At 36.9% G+C, this 23,691-nt stretch overlaps 1 protein-coding gene across 5 annotated transcripts in view; it reads left to right on the forward strand.

The window, feature by feature from the left end:
- The window catches only part of SMARCA2 (SWI/SNF related, matrix associated, actin dependent regulator of chromatin, subfamily a, member 2), a 211,838-nt gene that overhangs the window by 30,720 nt on the left and 157,427 nt on the right, over window positions 1–23,691 (forward strand). For all 5 annotated transcript variants that reach the window (XM_043980573.1, XM_043980568.1, XM_043980560.1 and 2 more), the window contains 2 exons: window positions 3,695–3,944; window positions 17,577–17,703. In XM_043980573.1, the coding sequence (XP_043836508.1) occupies window positions 3,695–3,944; window positions 17,577–17,703 (377 nt within the window). The remainder of the gene's footprint in view (window positions 1–3,694; window positions 3,945–17,576; window positions 17,704–23,691) is intronic.

Genomic DNA, 23,691 nt, shown 5'->3' on the forward strand with positions numbered 1-23,691 from the left:
ATTGCATTGATCAGAGTTCTTAAGAGTTTAAAAGTTGTTTTCTTTATAATGTTAGTGTACACACTGTTCTACTGGTTCTTAATTCTGCATGAGTTCACACAAGTTGTCCCAATTTTTTTTAAACCATCCTTTTGTCATTTTTAAATGTCACAATATTATTCCTTTACATTTATCTACCATAATTTGTTCACTCATTCCTCAACTGATAGTCACTTTCTTAGTTTCCAGTTCTTTGTCACTATTGTTGTTTATCCTTTTTTCTTGAAGAGAACCAATGACTTCAAGAGGGTGATGCCTTGATTTTGTGGTGAATTGGCTTTAACTGAGGCAGAGCTGTGCAGATACCTTAGCCTCACTCTCTCCTCCAGAATCATTGGAGTTCAGTAAAAAGACATAGGACAGGATGACTGACAATGGCCTTGGATGCAGTGGGAAACCTTGGCCTCTTCATCTCTACAAAAAAGAGCAACTGTAGACATTTTTGGTCCCATTCCTTTTTAGGGACTCATTTAAGACCCATTCCTTTTCCCTTCATTTCTTTGGGGTTTAGGCCTACTTTTGGGGCCTAATGTCACATTGCCTTTTAGAATGTCTAAACCAATTCAAAAATTTACCAAGAGAGCATTAATATGTCTGTTTTCCCTTAGTCACTGCAGAATTTTTCATTTTCCTTTTTGTCATCTTTACTAATCAGATTGGTATGAGGTGGAACCTCAGAGTTGCTTTAAATTTTGTTTCTTTAATTTTTTAGTGATTTGGAGAATTTTTTCATTTGACTATTGCTAGGTTGATTTTCTTCCTTTGGAAACTCCCATGTTCATATCCTTTGATGATTTATCAATTGGGGAATAGCTTTTTTATTCATTTAAATCAATTCTTATACATTTTGGAAATGAGACTTTTATCAGAAAAACTAGCTCCAAGGTAGTGTTTTTTGTGTTTTTTTTTTAAAAACCAGTTTACTGTTTTCCTTCTAATTTTAACTGTATTAGTTTTATTTGTGGGGACTATAGATTAATTCTAGGTTACATTTCCTTAAATTAGTACAATTCTAAAATTAAAGAAGTGAATACACCTAAAAGAGCCATTATAGGATGCTGCTTTTATTAATACTTTTTACTGTCATCACTATTAGCAGGAAGAAATCATGAACAAGTGACCACAGTCATATATAGTAACTAATATGTATAATATAGCATTTTTAAAAGGTTCATGTCTTTTTTATTTATGATATTCATCCCAGTTTTAGAGGAAAATTTTAAGAGGTATTTTGAGAGTTATACTTTAAGCCAATTCTCATGATAACTTTTAGATTTCTGATTCTTTAAAAAATGTCATCTATCGTGCTTACCCATTAGGCACTTTAGGCATATCAAACACCCAGTTTTCTCTACTAGACTTTTAAAATATAATGAATGTCACTTGCTTTTTGGGAATGTTGTAAGCATTCATGGAATCACAGCTTAAGAAAGGACTTTAGAAATCATGTGGTGCATATCTTCATTCCTTTTGGACAAGATCACACCTAAACCATGATATATAGATGAAAATCTGTCCTAATTTAAAGTCCTCCAGGGAAGAAGACTCTTAGACCTTCATCAGTAACTCATTTCAGTGCTTAACAGCCCTGAGATTTAATCTTTTTATATGGCTTTGTTATACATGGATGAAAGAAGCCATAAGTATAAAGTATTACAAAAATGTGTGTGTGTGTGTGTGTGTGTGTGTGTGTGTGAGAGAGACAGACAGACAGACAGACAGACAGACAGAGAGACAGAGACAGATACAGAGACAGAGACAGACAGAGACAGAGAGAGATAAAAACTTACTTTCAGGAGGAAAAAAAAAAAAGATTTACCTCAAAGTCTCTGTTTCTAATAACAGTGTTGTAATTGCCAATACATTTCTTAGCACTACAGTTTTTTGTGTGGGAGAACATAAAAAATAAAGAACTAAGAAATAACTTAAAGAGATAGTAACCTAGTCTACATGTGCCATTATGCTATCTTCACCTCATGTTTTCTTGGCTTTCCTAGGCAGAAGAATATGCAGTTAAGAAAGTGTTTTGTTTTCCTTCGGTCTTCTATTCTAGTTTGCAACAACTCTTTTGCCAGAATTCTTCTTATAACTTATAACTTTGGTGTTAATTTAAATCCATTTCGAAAATTATTCTTGATGGAGATTGAATAAATGCACAGTTTAAAAAAAACAGATTTAAAGTTATTATACTTAATCACTACGTCATTCTTCATTATTCTCTTCTTTGGACTCTAAAAGATGAGGGGTTTTTTTTGTTTTTTTGTTTTGGTTTTGGTGAGGCAGTTGGAGTTAAGTGACTTGCCCAGGGTCACACAGCTAATAAGGGTCAAATGTCTGAGGCCAGATTTGAACTCAGGTCCTCCTGACTCCAGGGCCTGTGCTCTATCCTAGCTGCCCCCAAGATGAGTTTCTTTTAACATTGAATAAATTTCCTGACTGGCCTTGCTCAAGGGGGCTATGAAGAACTTGGAGGAAGAAATGTATTAGTGATCAAAATGTGGATACCCCCTTTCAATAATCTTATTTATTCATGATAGGCTCACTTAAAATGTTCAGAATTTAAATATAGATAAAATAGATGTAAAAGAAATAGCATTTGGGGAAAAAGTCATTTTTTTGACCTGTGTTTAGTAGTTAAAGTTTATTTCCACTTTAATTTTATATATTAGTTTCTTTTTTTAAAAAAAAAATAAGTTTTTATTGATGCCTTTTTTATATAATCAGTTTTTCTAACACTCTCCCTCTACCTCCCAGAGAGCAATCCCATATAACAAATGGTATTTTCAAAGACACTTTTTTTAAAATAAAAAGAGGAGACAAAATTGGCATGACTGATAAATACATCAAAAAAGTCTGAAAATATGTCCAATGTGTAATACTTGTTACACAGTATTTTCTTCATTAAACTCAAGGAGTTTAATTCATTAAATGCAGAATCTTAGAATGTTTGTCTATGTGTATAGATTTTTGTGTTGACAAGCATTAAGATAATGCTTGATAAAAATTTTTTAAAAAAGAGGAATCTTACTAGATTTAAAAAAAATTGTTACACAGGATTTTGGATACTTTTTATGGAAGTATTAAGATATATATTTTTAGAAGCCCAACATATATTTACCTTTAAATGTAGAGTTGGGTTTTACAGAAGCAATAAAAATGAATGAGTTGATTTTCCTTTAAAAATACATTACCTAATAATATTTGTAATTCTGTATACAAAGAATCAAAACTCTATTGAGAGGATTCTTACAAATGAGTACTGAATTCTGTTGGGAAGGACTGCTCTACATTTCACTCTGCAGATAGGAGGGTAGCCTCCACCTTCGATCTACTTGCTGCTGTGCTACTGCCTAATTTGCTTGAACCTTGGGTAAAACTGTAATTTCTTTTTAGAACCTCCTGCCTCGACACATTAAAATCTAAAAATCCAAATCAGTTTGCTATGTCATAGTACTTTTTACTTCCCTTTTTGCAGGACCCATTGGTGACCTGCTTATTCCCTGTAGGGAAAGAGGTCATACCTTGTTCGTTTTAGGTGTTTAAGATGGTTGCCCTTCCTATTTAATAAATAAAGAGAAAAATTGTTATTGTTATTTGTATGAACTAAAGTTAAGTCTCTGATCTTTATTATTTATGAAGCTTTTAAATTTTGTAGGCCAAGCACCAGATATGAATGTTCCAAGTACCCCACAAAAACTTGCAGTTCCACCTCCAAGTGGAAGGCCTTCACCAGCCCCTCCAGCTGCTCAGCCAGCTGCTGCCCTGCCTGGACCTTCTGTGCCCCAGCCAACCCCTGGGCAACCTTCACCTGTGGTTCCTCTACAGCAAAAGCAGAATCGAATTAGCCCCATTCAGAAACCACAGGGACTGGATCCTGTTGAAATACTCCAGGAGAGAGAATACAGGTAAGAAATTATAGTTAAGAATTTAAATGAACAATCATAATATAAATAACTCACATTTTTAATAATGCTTCAGGGTTTACCAAGTGCTTGAGGTCCATTATCTCATTTGATCCTTACAGTACCTTGCAAGTCCCCCATTTTATAGGCAAGAAACTGAGGTTATTATCAGGGAGTTAAATGAAGAAATTTTGAAATTAGTGCTTTTTTAGCAGAGAGCGAACTCCTGGTATCCTCAAAGTTAAAATCAGCCCCTTCCCCCCCATCATAACCTGCCCCTCTGCCAGCTTTGTGAGCTCTTTGTGTCCAGGTGTGCTACTCCCCCACAACATTGCTTCCATTCCCGTCACCTTTGATCATCACCTAAAGGTACTCCATCATCATCTCCCCTACAATTAGCTCATGAATGCCCACACAGGAATGCATTATTTTGATATTTTCTGCACCTTCATCAGACCTTTTATCTAATCTGTACCTTTTGAATAAGGTATATGATTCCTTTGCCATATTCCTGCTGTGGGTCACATTCCATTCAGTCTTCATCCCCATGAAGTCATATTTACCACTGAGTTATAGACTGATAGATATTGCTTAGTGACCAAAATTTTAGTATTATACGTAAACCTACCTTATTATTTATTATATATGATTACTACTGTGTGCTTATTAAATATATTAAATACATTTTATAATAAAAGTTTATTATATATCACATAGTTAAGTTATATAGCTATATTATATTAATTTATGATACTTCATCATTATTTATTATATATTTTGCTATTTTAAAATTTTGTTATGTATTATTTACTATTATATAATAAAGTTTATTATTATAAACTTTTCACTTTATCACTTCTGTTTTTTTCCTCCCTTAGTTTTTGTCTTTTGGGGGATGTTGTTTAATCTGCCCAGGTGCACATTATTAGGCTTCTTTTGGGGTTTGAGATGGTGCCAGAACTTTAATGGGTACCATGCTTACAAGCAACTCACTTTTAATACCGTTTTGAGAGTAAAGTGCTATGTTGATCTTAACGAATGGCCCCAGATGCATAATGTACGGCATTACATGGTATAATTTAAAGCTAGTCTAATGTGTAAAAAGCTTTTTTTCCTTTCCAATCCTGCATTAATAAAAAATTGTAGCTGTCAGTGTCTTTTAAATTATGAGCTCTGAGGATTGTGTGAAATGGTTCTTCTTTATTCTTTTATTACTCAACAAATGTCTCCCTTTTTATAAAGTTGCTCTGCCTTTGAAATCATCAATCTTAGCAAGTAGCCTTTCCATAGAGCATGATGGTCCTTTGCCACAGCTATGGTGGTTATCATCCATGGCAGAGGGTTTGGTTTGCTTTGGCAACCTTATAGTGAAAATCTTTTATCTTCTTTGGTTGTAATGCAATAGCTTGTGTCTGCCTCCTTGAAGATAAATTGCTTAATGGTAGAGATTAGTTAAATGTATTGTTATTAAAAAAGGTTAACTTGAATCCCCCAAGCATTTGTGAAAGGCAGCTAAGAACTCTTTTCCTCTTGGTCTTCTTATGATTGAATGACTTCATAGCCTTTAGCATTTTCTCCAGTAGATGCAAAGAGGCCAATGCATCTTTATCATCTCATTGAAGAATTCCAGCAAAGTTTAAGTGATCATTCTTTGTAATTGAATACCTTTAATTTGGGCAAAAATCTTGTCAGAAAATTCTTTTTAAAATGATCTTTTCTGCACTTTTAGGAATGTTACTTAACTTGTCTACAATAAGTAAAAGAAAATTGTAAGAATATTTTCTTTTTTAATTAACTTGCTACGTTCCCCAGTTGTTTAAAGAAAGTATGATATATAAATACTTCATGCTGTCTGTTACATCACAGAAAGTAACAATTTGGGGATAACACGAACAATGAGACAATGAAAGCTACAAACATACATAGGAGCAAAAATAATTTTAGCTAAGTGACAGAAAGGGATAAATGGGGAGAGCTCACATGTCTAATACCAGGGGGAAGGGCAAGTAAAATTCTCGCAGAGTGGGTTGCCTGGATGGGGAACGTATAGAATCATGAGCTTGCTCTGAATAGTAGGAGCTTCCCAGAGCCAACAAAAAGCAGGCTGTTTTTTAGGAATGAAGGTTCTTTGTATAGAAACCAGCCAATGGTTCCATGCTTGTGTGTTATGTAACACAATAAGACAACCAAGGGAATTCTGCTGGTAGGGTTCTGGCAGTGATCACTGTTATGTCTCTTTTATCTGCTATTCCATACAAGTCCTCCATCTCTACTGTTCCAGGGCTTGGAGGATTCTTGTAGACTTTTACTCTTTTCTCTCACCCTTTTATAATACAACTGGATATATTGCTCATGTTTGTTCTTCTTTGGAAGAACACTTCTGTGAAAGTGAAACTTTTGCATACATGACTGGAAAGTGTTTACTCAACTTACCTAACATCCATCCATCTCTCTCTCTCTCATTTGCCAAATTAGTATTCAAACCAACATTTCACAGATCTTGGTATAGATGGATTATAAATTGCTTGTTCCTATAAGGATTTATTTTAGAATTCAATCATTGCCGTATTCAGTCTTATTTTACATCCTCTCAGGATTTGGTATAAGTATAAGAGCATTCTGGTTTGTGAGGGGGAAAAAAATCAGATTTCTTTTGATTTTTGTCATATACCTGTTTCCATTGATATCCTAAAATGCCTTCTCAAAAATTACCAAGCAGTCCCATTACAGGCAGAGTTGCCCCAAATATCGTGTTGAGGTCCCCCAACCCCCACCCCAAGTGTTAGACTGCTTGCTACTTGAAGGAACAGAATGTACCAGTGTCATTTTCTGTACAAATAACTCTCCTACAGGAATCATAAACTTCTCCTCTGGACCTGAACAAATATCTGTTGCCTTTAATGGAACTCCCTTTCTTGCCAGTGCAGTAACCTCTCTTGATTTACTGTTCAATCTGTATGAAAAACCTGACTGACCTAATTCTGTTTCAATTTTCTGTACTCCTGAGGAGGCTAAATGAGTCTCCTGCAGTTATGCAGTATTACATCCTTGTTGTTGTTTCAGGAAGTTTAGAATCTGGAATCTCTTTATCAGACTACCTGCTGTAGCCCATTGATGGAGAGATGAAATTGTCTGGAGAGGAGCATTACTTAAAATGAAGACTTCTATTAAGAACAGAAAAAAAAAATACCAAGCCCTTTTCTGAAGAGGATAATTTTTCATGGCATTGCATAATAGAAAGGGCACGGGGCTAGGAATTCCTTATCTGGTTTTGAATCTCTGAATTTTTGTCCTAGCCCTTATTCTCTGTGTGACCTAAGGGGGGGTCACTTTACATTTCTGAGCCTCAGTTTCCTCATCTATATATCTTTAATAGGCACAATAATTCTGGTCTTGCATATCTCATAGGGCTGCTGTGGGGAAAGTGCTGTGTAATTTTTTATTGTCATTGCTATCTCACAGAGGCCCTGCTCAGATGCCTCGTCTTAGCATGTAGGTCACCCTGGCTTCTGGAAGGCTGTGCCAAGGAAGCATAGCCTTGGCAAGATCTAGCCAGCTGGGATGGTCCCAGTGACAGAGTGTTCTTGTTGTTCTAGGGCCAGCTTGACTAAGTACAGAGTGGGTTGTAACCAGCAGGTTGGCCACAAGGTGATTAGTGCTGTGGCCCTGAGGCTCAGGCTTGTGAAATCCTCTCCTGTAAAGACACTGGTCAAGTGTTTAGAAGGGGAAAGGACTTAAGAATTACATGGATTTTACCCATCCACAAATATGAGTGTAACCACCACATGTATTGGATGTGAAATCAGAAAGCCCGGGGGTTTAAGCCTCATATACCCACCAGCTGTGTGATCCTAGGCAAGTTACTTAACTTGTCTGTGTTCCAATTTCCTTGCGTGTAAAATGAGGGGCCAGATTTGATGGCCTCTAAGGTACCTTGTAGCACTAAATCCATTACCATATAATCCCGTCGTTACTACTAAAGGAACTGCACTGTATCCACATGGACATCCTTAATATAAATGAAACCAGAAGTGGTATCTAAATGGTAGGATGGCTCACAGGTTCACCATAGAGAGCAGACAAGGCAGTTGGAAGAATTTATTTAATTCTTAGTCGTTTTGCCCCATACAGTACCCACAGTAGCAGAACAACCACCATGGAGTTAATTGCAGGTTTTGACTGACATCTGTTGCAAAAATGAAGAAGAGAGATTCTGCGAAGAACTTGACAGTACCCTCTAAAACAAGTCAGTAAATACTTGGGAGCTTGGTGACTTAAATGTGAAAATGGCAACAGGAGAAGATGCTAAAGGGATTAAGAAATGGAGGAGGTAAAAGTCTCTTATTAGATTATTCAGAGGCTTCCCATACATATGTGTGTGTGTTATACATACACATGCATAGATATCTTGAATTTTTCAAGCAATTAGCTTGGTGATCATTGAATAATATTACATGTAAAAATTAAATTGACCATATGTTAATAGATAAGAGTTTGGTTATTGACTTGGAAGTCATTTCAGCATTTTCTTTTTGTATAGTTAGATCATTGACTTGTTAAATCAGTGGTCAGATTGCAAGATCAAATTAAAAGAAAGGATAAGGATGAAAATACACTGTATGCAATTACAGCAGCTTGGTCCTACCTAAACAAACTATCAACTTGAAGAATTGGAAATGAATAAAAAGTAAAGACTGACAATATTGATCACACAAAATGAAGATGTTTTTATATAAACAAAACCATTGCCACTAAAATTAGAAGGGAAGCGGGTTAAAAAAAAAAAATCTTCGCAGTAGGAGAAAAATCTTTCCAGCAAGGTCTCATTTCCAAGATTCATAAGGAACTGATTCAAATTTATAAGAATAAGAGCTATTCTCTAGCTGAAAAATTATTGGAGTATATGAACATGCAGTTTTTAAAGGAAAGAAAGCCAATCAATCAATAGCCATATGAAAAATGCTCCAAATCACTAGTAATTAGAGAAATGAAAATTAAATCAATTGTGAAGTTGATTTACCTCATATCCATCAGATTGGAAAAAACAAAGAAGAACAAATGACAATTGTTGGAGATACTGAGAAATACTGTTGATGGGTGTGAATTCTAGAAAACAGTGTGAAATGATGCCCCAAAAGTAATTAAATTGTTGTTGTTGCTTTGAACTAGCAATATTGATAAGAGATACAAAAATAGAGGAAAAGGATTCATATGTTCAGCAGCTCTTATTGTGGTAACAAGGAACTGGAAACTAAGGGTATAAGCATCATTTGAGGAATACCTGAACAAATTATTATAAGTGAATGTAATGGAATGACATTAGAAATGGCAAATGGATGATTTCAAAGAAATCTGGGAAAACTTGTATGAACTGATGTACGATGAAGTGAACAGAACAAGGAGAACAATTTATACAATAAAAAAAAACACTGTAAAAACCAACTTTGGAAGACTTAACAACTCTTATCAATTCAATTACCAGCCATGGTTCCAGAGAACTGATAATAAAACTTGATGACAGATGATAAACTCAGGATGTTGAATGAGATACTTATTTTTTGGGCATGACCAATACAAGAATGTGTTTTGCTTGACCATGCCTATTTGTTACAAGGGTTTTCTTTTTCTTTTTTTTTTTAAGGGAGGGGAGTAGGAAGGAGAGGGAACAATTAATTATTGTTAATTAAAATGATATAATTTAGTTAAAATAAATTAACTATATTGTTTATTACTATGATTGCTTCTTAGAGAAGTTTAATTGATGTATAAACCAGTTGCCATAAAGAAGAGATTAAAATAATCAAGAAATCAATAGTTCAGAAACACTTACTCTCCTGGTCAAGTAAAGAGACATTGCTATAAAGGGTAACAGTTGTTCAAAATATCTCCCATTATATATATATATATATAAATTATTTTTACATAGTTGAGTGTTGTCTCCCCCATTAGACTGAATTCTTTGAGAGCAATGATGGTCTTTTACTTTAGCACAGTGTCTGTCACACTGTAGGCACTTAATAAATATTTATTGACTGGACCGATCGACTGCAAAATATTATGAAGGAGGTGGTGGAAGACTATGAACAGTACTGTTTCACAAAACAGTGAAAATCATTAGATGGTGAAGTGATCCTGAAGAGAGCTAGGTGTGAGAGGCAACTAAGCCAGTTATCCCAAGATTATTATTAAGCTAAACTGGAAGATAGCAAATTGATATATAATGAAGCACATTTGTTAGCAATTCTCTAATGGTCTCTTGTAAACAATAATCTAATACTTATTGCTGATGGTAGTAGAACCATTACTTGTGAAGTCTAAAACTGAAAAACTGAATGTATTTAAAGTTAAGAACAGTGATTGAAATTGACAAAATGAACTTCAATAATATGAGGGATTCAGTGCCTCACGAGTGTAGATAGTCCTTTCAGTCTCTCTGTGTAGTGTTCATGTGAGTCTTTTCCATATCCTTCTGGAAATTATTCACAGAGTTTATACCCAATATTCTGAGAGCCTTCCATTTAATTTCATGACACTATGGTTATCAATGCTAGTTCTCAATGCATAACTGGTCTTCCATCTTTTAAGGTTATATATCTCTCTGATGAAATTATTTAATCTGCTTATCTTAATTAGATTGATGTTCCTCTTCATTGACTTCTGGGTCACCCTCAACTTTAATTCTTCATAGACTGTTGTAGTCTATGACTTTGAGCCAGCTAGTATAATTAAATTGTTGTTAGAAAGGTTGGCCTTTATGATAGGGGGAAGATTGGAAGTCTTTAAAAGCTATGTTAACTTTCACAAGGGGAATTAAGCTCATTCTTCTCATCTTGTTCAGTTCCAGGCCTAGTTTGTGTAAGGGGCTAAAATTCTAGCTAGTTGTCCAAAATATCTAATGAGTGGTTGCCAATAAATGATAAGCTTTAGCAAGAGTATTTAAGTATTTATTAAAGAGCATTAGGATCTAATGATCAGAGAGAAAGGTAAAAATCTAACTATTTCTAAGAGACCCCATCATCTGACCTGCCATGGCAAGGTCAGGAACAAAAAAGGACCCAATGCCTCCTGCGAAACTGGGAACATCCCATCCACATGCACACACAGCTGTAACCTAATTGGCTGGTAGCTTTGATAGACAGTACCCACGAGCAAATGTCACTTCCTGACACCAAGAAAAAGCCGCATGGCTTGCCCTCAGATGCCTTCTCCTCATGGCGGAGCTTTCCTACAGTAATTCTCCAGCAGGTGGCATCACTCCAATTGTTACATTTGTTATTCATGTGCAGTTTCTATGTATATGTAGGATAGATATATTCTCATGGACCAACTTTGTGGGTTGGCCATTCAGTTGTATATCATAGTCTAGGTAACAGACAATCAATTGGCTGTCCTTTATTAATCACTTACCACGTTCCAGGTACTGTTCTGTGTACTGGAATTTTTCATTTACTTGTTTTTTCCTTATGTAACTGGTTAAGCCAAACCATTTTGGATGAGTATGGATATCGTTTAGAAGACCTTGCAGAATTCTGGGATTTGACCAAATTGGCGCATTGTTATCTGCAAATGCAGCATCCAGATAACTTTCTCTGCTATGGACAGGTGCCATGATAGCAGCTTTCTTTAGTAAGCATACATGTCCTTTCCCTATACCTCACTTGGTATTAATAACCCCATTTTCTAGGAATCTTGCATAATGTTGATATGTGGATAAGAGATACTTTATTGGAGGAAAGCCTTTAAGGTTCTTGCTTTTTTTTAAATTAAATGTTTTTGTGTTGCCAAAAAATAAACATAATGGGATCTTTTACTTCGTGAACCTTTCAGTTCAGTTGCAAGATTAAAGAGCATGGAGTTGTGGTTTGCCATTGAATATCACTTGCGAAAGGCTTTTTTCCCCTTTTATCCTTCATCACATATGCCCTTGATATATGTGTAGATTATACATGTGTAGATTGGGTAGAGATGAAGAAACACCAGACTTCTGTATCAGTAGTTACTAGATTTTTTCCCTCTGGAGGTTATCTATGGATTCTTTTGACTGATGCTCTGTTCAGAAGTTCTGGACAATTTTCTTATATTATTTCTTATGTTACGGTATTCGGAATTTTTTTTAACTTATTTTCTTCTGAGACAATTAAAACCTTTTATTTTCTCTATAAATCTGGTCTTTGAAATCAATATGTTTTGCTTATATGGAGATCACAGTTTCTGTTAACATTATTGCTTTTTGCTTTTCTTTTTCCAGATTGTCCTTCACTTCTGTGTATTTGCCTTCCCAACTACTTCTTCTTTCTTTTTTTTTTGGAGAGACCAGTCTCTATTCTTCCAGTTATTTCTGCTGTGCAGGCCATAAATTTTGCTTTCACAAAATTTATTTCTCTTTGAAACCATTCAAGAATACTCTGCTGTTGCTCTGTGGTCTCGTGGGAATCTTTGGGTTCCTCTGCCTTATCTAGGGTTGATTCATTTTCCTTTGTCTTTCAATATTTATTCATAGATTTTGAATTCATTTAGTTGATCCCTAAACATTTAGTCCAGATTCCCCTCTCTCATTAATATTTCCCTGTTGTTGTTGTTGGTTTTTTTTTATGTTAAAGGTCTTTGAGTTTTATTCCTTATAAGATCTTTGGCAGATTCAACCTTTTCCCCTTATATGCCCCTCTCACCCACTTTCTCCTTTCCCTTACATGCCTCATCACCAACTATCTCCTTTGAATGTGATTTTCCTGGAGGCTGGGCCTCAAGCCAGTTGGACCACAGTTCACATTTCACTGCCCTCTGCTTCTGGCCCAAGTGACTTTTAGGGGGACAGCCTAGGCCCCAGCTAGGTGCTGGTCCCATTCCCTCAGGCTTGGTAGAGAGCTACACAACCACACGTGCTGAGCTCTACTCTCCTTCCCCCCATTCCTCATTTCTTTGGCTGAGGTCTGTTACCGCACAAAGCATTGCTCAATATTGGTGTGGCACCAGGTGGAGCCAGGTAGGTGAAGGTGAGAGGGATTCAAGTCCTTTGCTTAGCTTGTTCAGCCTATCAGTGTGGTAGAGGAGGAAGTACTTGGTGAAGGCCTTAGGGCTGGAGCTTAGCCTTCTTTTCTCTCTGCTCATTAGGTTTTTACTTCATGGTGGTTCTTTGTACCAGACTATGGAGACAGCTGAAGTCCTTGAGCTCTTGTGCATAGTTCTTATTTTGGAGAGATTCAGGAGGACTTGAGGATTGGAGAAAATGTCTGGTCCTCCCTCTTGTTATGGCCCAAGCTTTTTTTCCTAAACGTTTGATTGACATCTTCCTTTCTTTCCTATACGTTCCTATTCATGTTCAAAATTGTCTAGTCCCTAGCACAGATCTCTGCTGAGCTTTATTTACCATCTTTGATTTAATTCAATTTCTTCTTACTATATAACACATGAGAAACAATTATTTTAGAGTTTAATTGTGATCTTTCATATATGTATGTGTGGATATATATATATATATCATCCCTATTTCTGCCTACACAACACATAACATGTATGTGCATATACATATATATATGCGTTTACATGTGTACATGTATAATATATTTCTATTTAACAATATATATTAAGAAGAAACTGATACTGGAGGTGACACAATTTTAAAGGCACCCAGGAATAGATGTTTGAAATATTTCAAAGAGGTGAAAATTCGAATAAAAAGCAACTGAGATGATACCAATGACTTCTCATCCATATACCTACTTTCTTGTTTCTATAAAATCTTTATGAGAAGATGTTAAGATCATGCAAGATTTCTTGATAGGTATAGTCACAGATATAACCTTTTCTAATGATCTTATGATAAGTAATGTCAAGTGAGAAAATTTTAAAACCAGACATATATATGGTCATTAATGTAATGAGAGGATATCCTGTGTAAAGTTCAAATTGAAAAGGGGATTCTGGAGAAATAATAAAAGCTTCTAAATGTCTTTGTGGGTGGATAATTTGCATGGAGTCCTTCACTCCTACTTCACTTCCTCATTGAGTTAAATCACCTCTTAATAGAGAATTGTCTTGTGATCCTTGCAGAGAAAAAAATCACATGGACAGAGAAAGAATTATGAGAGAGTTGGGTGGCTGTCTCACCCCCATCTCATGCTTTTGTCAGTGTATGTGCATGTGGCTGCCTGCCATCTTGTATTTTGCACTGTTTCATAGGTTGCCATGTCCAAAAGTCATTTGAGATTCTCTGTACTTAGTTTGGTTTGTTCTTTGACTAAAACCTCAATCTACTGGTAAAGTTGTATTTTGAAGCCTTTATTATATGGAGTAGGTCGTGGGAGATGTCTCCTCCACTGGCATGACCCACAGGAACTCAGGGTAATGTCCATACCATGGGAAGCATCAGATTTGGACTTTGTTGAGGATATTATTGTTGTGTTTGCCTTCATTTTCATGGGGTGAATGAAACTCTTATAACATCTTTGTAGGCCCTCAGAATTTTACTAGTCATACTTTTTATACCATACTTTTTATATTTTTCAGGGAAAAATAAGTCACATATCTTTCAGAAACAGTGCTCTTTCTATAGAGGCAGTTATATGGGACAGTGAATAGAGCTTCATGCCTGGAATCAGGAAGCCCTGAGTTCAAACCTGGCCTCAGACACTTAGCTATATGACCTTGGGCAAGTCACTTAACCCTGTTTGCCTCAGCTTTCTCATCTGTAAAATGAGTTGGAGAAGGAAATGACAAACCACTCTAGTTTCTTTTCCAAGAAAAGCCTAAATGGCATCACAAAGAATCAGACACAACTGAACAACAATAAAAGATCTCTATAAAAGAGCTCCTTAAACTTACATGAACCAATGCTGAGTGAAATGAGCAGAACCAAGAGAACATTGTACACAATATCAGTAACATTGTGTGATGATCAACTGTGATAGACTTAACTCTTCTCAGCAATAATGATCCAAGATAATTCCAAAGGATTCATGATGGAAAATGCTCTCCACATCCAGAAAAAGGAACTATAGAATCTGGATGCAGATTGAACCATGCTGTTTCTACTTTTTTTGTTTTTGTTTTGTTTTGTTTTGTTTTTTGAGGTTTTTCCCTTTTGTTTTGATTCTTCTTTCACAACATGACTAATGCAGAAATATGTTTAATGTGATTGTACATATATAACCTATATCAGATTGCTTGCTAACTTGGAGAGGGGAGAGGGAAGGGAGAGAGGGAGAAAAATTTGGAACTAGAAATCTTATAAAAGCAAATGTTGACCAAAATACTTTCATGATTAAAAAAAGAAGAGCTCCCTAATAGTTCAGTAATATCTTATTTCCGTAATCTACTACTTTGTTCTTTTTTTTGGGGGGGGGGAGTGAGGCAATTGGGGTTAAGTGACTTGCCTAGGGTCACACACAGCTAGTAATTGTTAAGTGTCTGAGGTTGGATTTGAGCTCAGGTCCTCCTTGAAACCAGGGCCGGTGCTCTTTCCACTGTGCTACCTAGCTGCTCCTACTACTTTGTTCTTGATTGTCATTACAATTATTTGTTTGGCTCAGACTGCCCAGTTGTTCCATTTTTGGAAGCATAACAGAGAAAATTTTTTTCTTCTAACTAGATTGAGATATTAATTTTCAATTTTTGCTTACTTCTGTATCTCTTTGTTAATGAAAATGGAAAATTAATATCCTGGGACATCTTATTTCAGTGTAGTAAAATTAGGACAGTCTTTGATAAATATGTAATTAACCAAATATGAAAACTCAATATCTGGACATCATAATTTCTCCTTTCACTTTGCTTTGGAGAAGGGCATATTCTGTAGCAAATGAATGTTTGAGAATTTAATAGATTTTTTTCATCATTTAAACTATAGACATGTTTGAAAAGTTGGTGATACAATATTTAAAATATCTTTTAACATCAATTCAAGGATATTTTCTGCTACCTCTTCTTGCTAATAAGAAGTTGTTACTTAGGAAAATTTTTAATTTAATTAATTAAATATGAGTATGAAATATTTGTAGGAGTGGTCAGCTTACTAGGAATTTAACATTAACTTTGAAAAAAATTAGTTTAAAATAGTTTGCATATGGATCCATGGTTTTAAAGAATGTAGCAGCAGAGCTCAGTTACAGTGACTGATGTTCATATGCCTGCCACCTTAAAATTTACAAAGCATTGTTACCAGCATTCTTTCATTTGAAACTCAAAATAAACCTGTAAAGTTGTTGTGCAAGTATTACTGTCCTCATTTTATAGATAAGGAAACCACAGAATAGGGAGATAGACCCAGCAAGTCAGTAGTAGAGCCAGGACTTGAGAGGAATTGGGGTCTTCTGACTGAGTTCTGGAAGGTCTGGCTTCTACACTGGAATGGCTTTGAGAACAGATCTGATCATAGACCAACAACTAGTCTAGCTGGGTATGAAGAGGGGCATTCCTGGTGGGTCTACTGATGGTATTTTTCTTTGTGGTCACTATAACCCATTACCCTACTTACCAAGGTGTAATCTACATGGATTGAGGCTGCATAATTTGGAGAGCTGGTGTCAAATCCTGGGACTGCCATCTGCGTAACCTCAGACAAGACACTTTTCTGCTTCTCACTTTCCTCATCTATAAAATAATGATCGTTAAGTTTCCTTCCATATTGAAATATATGAACTGACAACAGTTGCAGATCCATTAAATATAGATGGTATGGATCTTGGTTCTGAATGAATGTAAAAGTGAAGTTCTGTTAAGGTTAAGGTGAACTGAAATAATTGGAGAACATATGATATAGATCTGTTAATATAATGCCTAATGGTAATGATTGTGGGCCATATCTTCACATTTTACATTTATAATAATAAATTACTGGAAATTGTTATTTTAAATTGTGGCTAAAATGAATATCCATAGTGATACTTTTAACCCATTTTCTTAACTGATTAGAACTGGCAGAGATACCTCAAGTTTCATTTTACCTTATTGGTTTTTAAGGGGTTTTTTTTGTTTTTGTTTTTTGCTGAAAAATGCCAAACATTAGTGGTCAAGGAATTAAAATTTAGAAGGTGTATCTGGGAAGACACACACTGAGTAACTTTCTGAGGCTTCAATGTACGTGATTGATTTTAGCCACTTTGCTGTAATGACTGTTGTTAGTGTCTTGTCAGAGAATCAGAATGGCCTGGTTACCCGAGGACAGAACTGCAAGTTAGAAATTCTGTAGCATCAGCTCTACAATCTCTCCATATTGTCCTCAGGAAACAACAGTGAAAGAGAATGGAAAAGTTAATTGCCCTAGTCTATAAAATATGGTTTCAGTTTAATTTTACAAACATTTAATGCCTACTATGCCTATAGTACCATGTGATTTGCTCCACAGAAGGGTAATTTATTAGAATTTGTAGATTCATCTGAGCTGTTGAAAAAAGGTATATGTGGAAAGTATGGTATGGTAAACAACATATGGATGGCGTCTATCTGGCTTAATGCCTAAAGGTGTCTTGTCTTTTCTTAACGTCCTACTATGGGAAAATCTACTTGAACATCAAAAATTGCCTAGGGGAAATCCAGAATATATTTTGTTTTGAATTTAAATTAGGAATTGTTTTTTATCATTTATGGCTAGGTGCTAACTATTTCTTAACCCCTATTCTGTTTTATTATCTCTTTTAGACTTCAGGCTCGCATAGCTCATAGAATCCAAGAACTGGAAAATTTGCCAGGCTCCCTGCCTCCAGATTTACGAACCAAGGCTACAGTGGAACTGAAGGCTCTTAGGTTACTGAATTTTCAACGACAGGTAATGCCTTTCTCACTGAACCTGAAATATAGGAAATAAATATGATTGCTTCCCAAAATGCGACCTGTGATAATCCCATCAGCTCATATGATATTGTCACAAAATGTAAAGCCTATAAAAAAGTTTATCGTTTGAATTGACTATATATAATCCGAAGTATTAGAGACAAAATAACTTAGTTTTCTAGTAATTCTATCCCCCTATTCTTTCCAGGAGAGGTGTATAAATGAAATTTTTGTTGGGTTTGAAGGAGGGAAAGAACATATCTTATTGGAGATCTCTGAAAAGATTTTTCTTTCATCTTGTGGTGATGTCATAAATGTAATATTATGGCATGTGATGTCTCAGATTCACCATTATGGCTCCCCAGAAAAAGAAGGTGGAATAATTGTGCTAGAACAAAGTTTCTTCGGAGGCATAAATGATTGTCAGAAATTAGTAATGATTATGAATGGTTTTCTTCATGTATGCATTACTCTTTTACTATGTAGGAAATATTTTTGGATGATTGGGCCTAATTTTAGGGGGACTAAAGCTGATTGATGACTAATCTGGGGACTTTTGACTAATTGGCTATCTGAGTGCTATTAATTTAATGTGGGCTGTTTACAAAGTTCCACCACACTGCTCCACTCCCAAATTGATAAGCATAATATTAAGAAGCCTCTTAACTAAATAATCAAAGCAGAGTTTATTTATGAGATACTATTGAAAATTAAGAATACAGGGAAATAAAATGTACAACCTGACTGCTTTCCTGCGGTCTCTTTCCACTGCATCTCTTTCCCACCTGCTGCACTTGGAACCTTTTTAATACAATAAGGGCCTTAGCCGCCTCCTGCCTCAGGGCACATTATACTTTCCCTGGTTTGTAATAAGGCCTGTAACCTTTTTAATACAATGAGGGCCTTAGCCAAGCCCCTTTCACTTTGTAAATCCCCCTGCTTCCAACTTTCCTCTCCTTACTGCCACTGCTGAACCCCTGTGTTTCTCTCTCATCAACCTTCTGTCTGTCTGCTCCGTCAGTCTGCCCTTCGGCCTCTCTTTTCCCTGCTTCTAGTCCTTCTCATCTTCTCCTGTGTCCTTGTAGCCCCATCTGTCTTCTCCAACCTCTGCCGTCTCCTCAGCAGCCTCTTGACCTCTTCTTGTTCCTCGTCTCGTCCGTCTGAACCTCTTCTCAGCCTCTCTCATCTGCCCCCCCCTTGCTGTCTAACTCCCAGGTCTATATATACCTTTTCTTCTCTCCACTCAAATCTTGGGACTTCCTGCACCCTCACAGACCAAGCTAATCCTCCAGCCAGGGCTGTGGCTGGTGGGGGGGGGGTGCGCTCCAGCCTCACGTGCCTCAGCACAGGCTATCTGGGATCTTTCAGATAGCTCCGCTCAGGTCGGAGGGAGCTGGGGGCTTTTTTTCCCCAGCTGTCTGACCTGGCGTCTTGTACAGCCCATGGGGCTTTATGGATCAGCTGAAGCAGAGGGGGAGGGGAAGAGACCCTGAGGGCCTAAGGCTTTCTAATCTCAGCCTAAAGGTAGGGTCCCCAAATCAAAATAAATTTCCACAACTACGTTAACCGTATCATAAAATTTTTTATAAGAAATGCTTGTTACAGTCCTCGAGACAGTTCAAGTCCACATGCAGATTGATATTCATTCGGTGCATTAATCATTATAATAGCCAGCATTTATATGGTGCTTTAAAGATGCACAAAGCATTTCACAATAGGATCTCATTTGATCCTTGTAACAATTCTGAGAGTCAGGTGGATGCTATTATTATCGCCATTTTACAGATGGGGAATCTGAGGCAGACAAGGTTATACAGTTAGAAATAAGTGTCTGAGGCTGGATTTGAACTTCGGTCTTCCAAAGTTCTAGTGTTCTGATCATTGCACTACCTCGCTGCCTTGTGACTTATATTATGGCTCTTATTTTTTTCAGTATTCCATGGACTCATAATTTTTTTTAACATGGATACTTCACTCAGATCTGCCACTCTCTAGAGTTTCTGGGAACTAAAATAGTCAAAAAATTTGATTACCTCATGGTAATGAACTCATTACTTTGTGGTACCCACAGCAGAGCTTCTTAGAACTTAGACTGGCTCTTGTATCACAGATATATGTACAGTCCTTTGCTCAGCCCACACTCAAGCTGTGTTTTTCTGGTTAGTACCTACTAATGCTTTCAGTCTTGTGGCACAGCCTTCAGTAGCCTGGGGCCACATCTATGCAACAAACATAGATGTAGGTTTTTAGTGGTAGCACAAATGCATGAAAATCATTCCTTAATTCCAGGTACTGTGTTAAGTGTTGAAGATACCATTTTTTAAAAAGATAAATTGTTCCTTCCCTCAAGAAGATCATATTCTGTCAGAAAAAGACCTCACACATAGGGAAGTGGTGGCCAGAGTAGTGATATTATTGACTTGATTGTAGTGTCCAGGGGAAGAAGTAGGAAATGGAACAGGGGAGAGACCAAGAAACTACATGCCTGATAGTAGCAGGATGGCAGAAGGTATTGTTTGGGGGTGAGATGAAATGTTAAGGTGAATGAAGCACTGGGACCAGATAGTAGACATAGTAGGCTAAGTAGATTGAATTACATTTATTCAATCACCAGTCAACTGGGCTGGAGACCCCAGAGTGCAATCTTCAGAGATGAATGAATTAACTTTTCCAAAGCCTGGGGGCTGTGGTGTGCCAGTAAATTTTTAACACCCACCTCTCAGACAAAAAAAAAAAAAGAAAGAAAAAGAAAAAGAAAGGAGTCAGGAGTACCTGAGTTCAAATCTGACCTCAGACACTTACTAGCTGTGTGACCCTGGGCAAATCACTTAACCCTAATTGCCTTACTAAAAAAAAAAAAAAAAACAAATAAAAAAAAAGAAAAAGAAAGTACCCATGACACATTTGTGTTGTTTGAAAATATATGGGGGTGCCTTTTTTCAAATGACACACACTTTTAAATTTAAATTGCATTATCATCACTTTCTTAAGTCTAGATAATCAACAAAACAATAAATCAAGCTCTTGTGTAACTTGCCAATGCTCACCCTGAAAACTGAACAATTGATTATCCACAGCCAGTTTATACTGCTGTAGAGGGGACTGATCCAGATGGGGAGAAACAGGGCAGATGGTCAAATAGCCTGGTTGGATCGATGGCTGCCTATGCTGGTGCCTAGGACTAACTAATAGAGCCTTCTTATAATCCCCTGTGGATAAAGCTGAGAATGCGTTCTGTACTCCTCAGATTAGTAGCATCATATGGAAACAAGCTCAAATTATTTGGGGCCTATAGCTATCAGTTCCTTCTCCTCCATTTTTATTTCTTTGTTTAAGCTGAGTAGTCCAAAGAGTGGGGTAGATGATTGGCCACAGCTTGGACTAAGAAAAGGGCTGGTAGAGCCACCTGTCTTTGAGAAAACACTTCTGTGATGAGCTCAGATCTGGAAGGACAAGGTTGGGATGAGGAAGGGTTACCCCGACCCAAGCCGCACTCTGATGACTCATTGAGCTGTGGGAGGTGACCTGTTTTGTTTAATATTAGGCTAAGAGACCCGTGTGATGCATCAAAGTAGGTAGCAGACAGCAGAGCATATCTGCTGTCTAAGGAGCCATTTAACATATGGAGAGAAAGACGCTCATCACTGGGAAGCTGGTCTCGTTAAAGGATGAAGCTTTTGCCCATGGCAGCCTGTGAACTTACAAAGAAATCAACCCTTAGTCCTGCTTCTATGGTGTCAGTGGCAGAAGTGTGGGCAAGGGAGTGTGGGAAGGGCTGAGACTCTTAGAGCTCTCAGGCCCTCCACTGACATTGATTTGACTGTCAGTGCTCTAGATGTGAGGTCCTGCTGTAACCATCAGTAAAGAAGATAAGACAGTTTGCTGGAGGAACTGAACCACATCCATAACAACATTCTCAGCCTAAAGGAAGTCAGAAGATGAAAAAAAGTTGTAAGTAAATGGAAAGATGACTCAGGTTTTCCCTGGAGCATAAGTAAGGTGTTGGCAGAATTGTTTTCATGTACTGAAAAGCAACAAAATAGCACATTTCATGAGATTCTTGGTCATCTTGCCTCAGGATGAGTGTAAGCAAACACACTGCCATGAAGATCATTGCAACTTATGTGTTAAAAACCATTACAGAGGATGAAGAGGCAAATGTGCTAATGAAACCCTTAATATGCCCATTTGGACTTGACCTACAGACCATTTGGTGGCATTGCTGTGAAAGTGAAGAAAGCAAATCTATGTTGAAAAATACAGCTTAGGCTCAAGGGGAAAAATATTTACTGTTCAGACACCTCCATCTTATACATCATGAATACTTTCTTAAGAGCAGAGTTGGAAGAAGAGGGACTTTGAGAACACTGAAGAGCATAAAAAATGACCTGTGACTAATGGGGATTGAACATCCTCATCATCTGGGTCACAGTCAGATCACCGTTAGTCAAATCACTGACTGATTAAAGTTCAAAACTAGCATCAATTTAGAAGACAGAATAAAGGAAGAAGATCATGCTGTATGTGATGACAGTAGCACTACCCTGGCTTTTTAAACAAGATGTTCAGTTCTGGAAAATGGGTATCAATCAAAGGAAAGACAATGATTCTAGTGATCACCATGTCATAGAGAAACTTAGTTGGTATAAAGCAGACAGCAAAAAAAAAAATGGATGATCTTTCCAAGCAGAAAACCACAGCAGCCAAAGGCAGCACCAGATTGGGATATGTAAGTTCACTTGCTGACCTTATAGAGAAGGATGGTGGAAGATAATGAGCAGCATTGTCTCACCAAACCCAAAAAGCAGTTGAGAAGAGTAATCTGCAGTGTGCTTTATGGGAGACCCACATTTCCCAAAAGGCATTAAACTTGGGAGGATGACTAGTGTATTAGAAATGGAAATGATCTCTCTGTGTTTCTATTCTAGTCTATTGTCATCTCTGTTTGGAGTCTGCCACTGCATTAGCTGAAGCATTGTGTGAAGAAGCAGAAGGGGCATTTAAGAAAATGAAGTTGAGAAGATTGTCTAGAAATGACAGGAGAAATCCATATTCTAGGTAACACAGTTTTAAAGACCCTCAGGGATCAGTCTGAAAGATATCTCAGAGAAGAGCCTAAAAGAATGAAAGAAGTCACAGATTTTGCTTTTACAAAAACAACAAAAAACAAAAGTGGCTATGGACAAGATGTCATTATCTTCTGACCAATATCTCTGCAACCTCAAAGAGATGAGATATATTCTCTAAACTTTGCAGGGCTGCCAGGGCCTGGCACATTAGGTTTCACAGAATAGATGCTGAATAAATGATTGCCAGTTGTTAAGCAGAAATCTATTCCTGAGAAATGTGTGCTCCTTCTTGCCATTTACAAGCCTTTCAAGAGAAAAATTCAAATGTCCAAGAATCCTACTTTGTGTCATATGGTGCATGGATCTTCAAGGAAGGACCCACCTATGCTGAAATACTAGAAAGGTGTCTGTTTTATTCTGGGGGTTTGAAGGTTGGGACACCATGGCTTTCCTTTGGTAGGGTGAAATATTCTTTTACTGAGCATCTTTGGAAACCTTAATTCACCTGAAGCAAACTGCCCTGTATCTGTTGGCTTCCATTAACAAACAGTAGACAGAGGGGACTTTTTCTGAAGCTCTGCATGTAAGACCAGAGGACTTCCAGAGGAGAACATCATGGGGATGATGGTTCTTGAGATCATGTCGTAGAAGTATTGTTTGAAGGAACTAGAGGTGTTTGGACTGGAGAAAAGAAGTCTTGGGGATGTTATTATCACTATCAGATATTTGAAGGGCTGTCACATGGAATAGGGAATAGACTTTGTTCTCTGTGGTCCCAGATAGAGAAATTAGGTAAGAGCAGGGGGATAGCAATTTCAAAGAGGCAAAGTTAGGATTAAAGAAAAGAAAAACTTCCTAACAAGTAGAACTATTGGACCTTGCTGCTGAGTGTCTTGGGAAGTAGTGACTTTCTC

The sequence above is a fragment of the Dromiciops gliroides genome, chromosome 1 (assembly GCF_019393635.1).
Source record: "Dromiciops gliroides isolate mDroGli1 chromosome 1, mDroGli1.pri, whole genome shotgun sequence".
Taxonomy (NCBI): domain Eukaryota; kingdom Metazoa; phylum Chordata; class Mammalia; order Microbiotheria; family Microbiotheriidae; genus Dromiciops; species Dromiciops gliroides.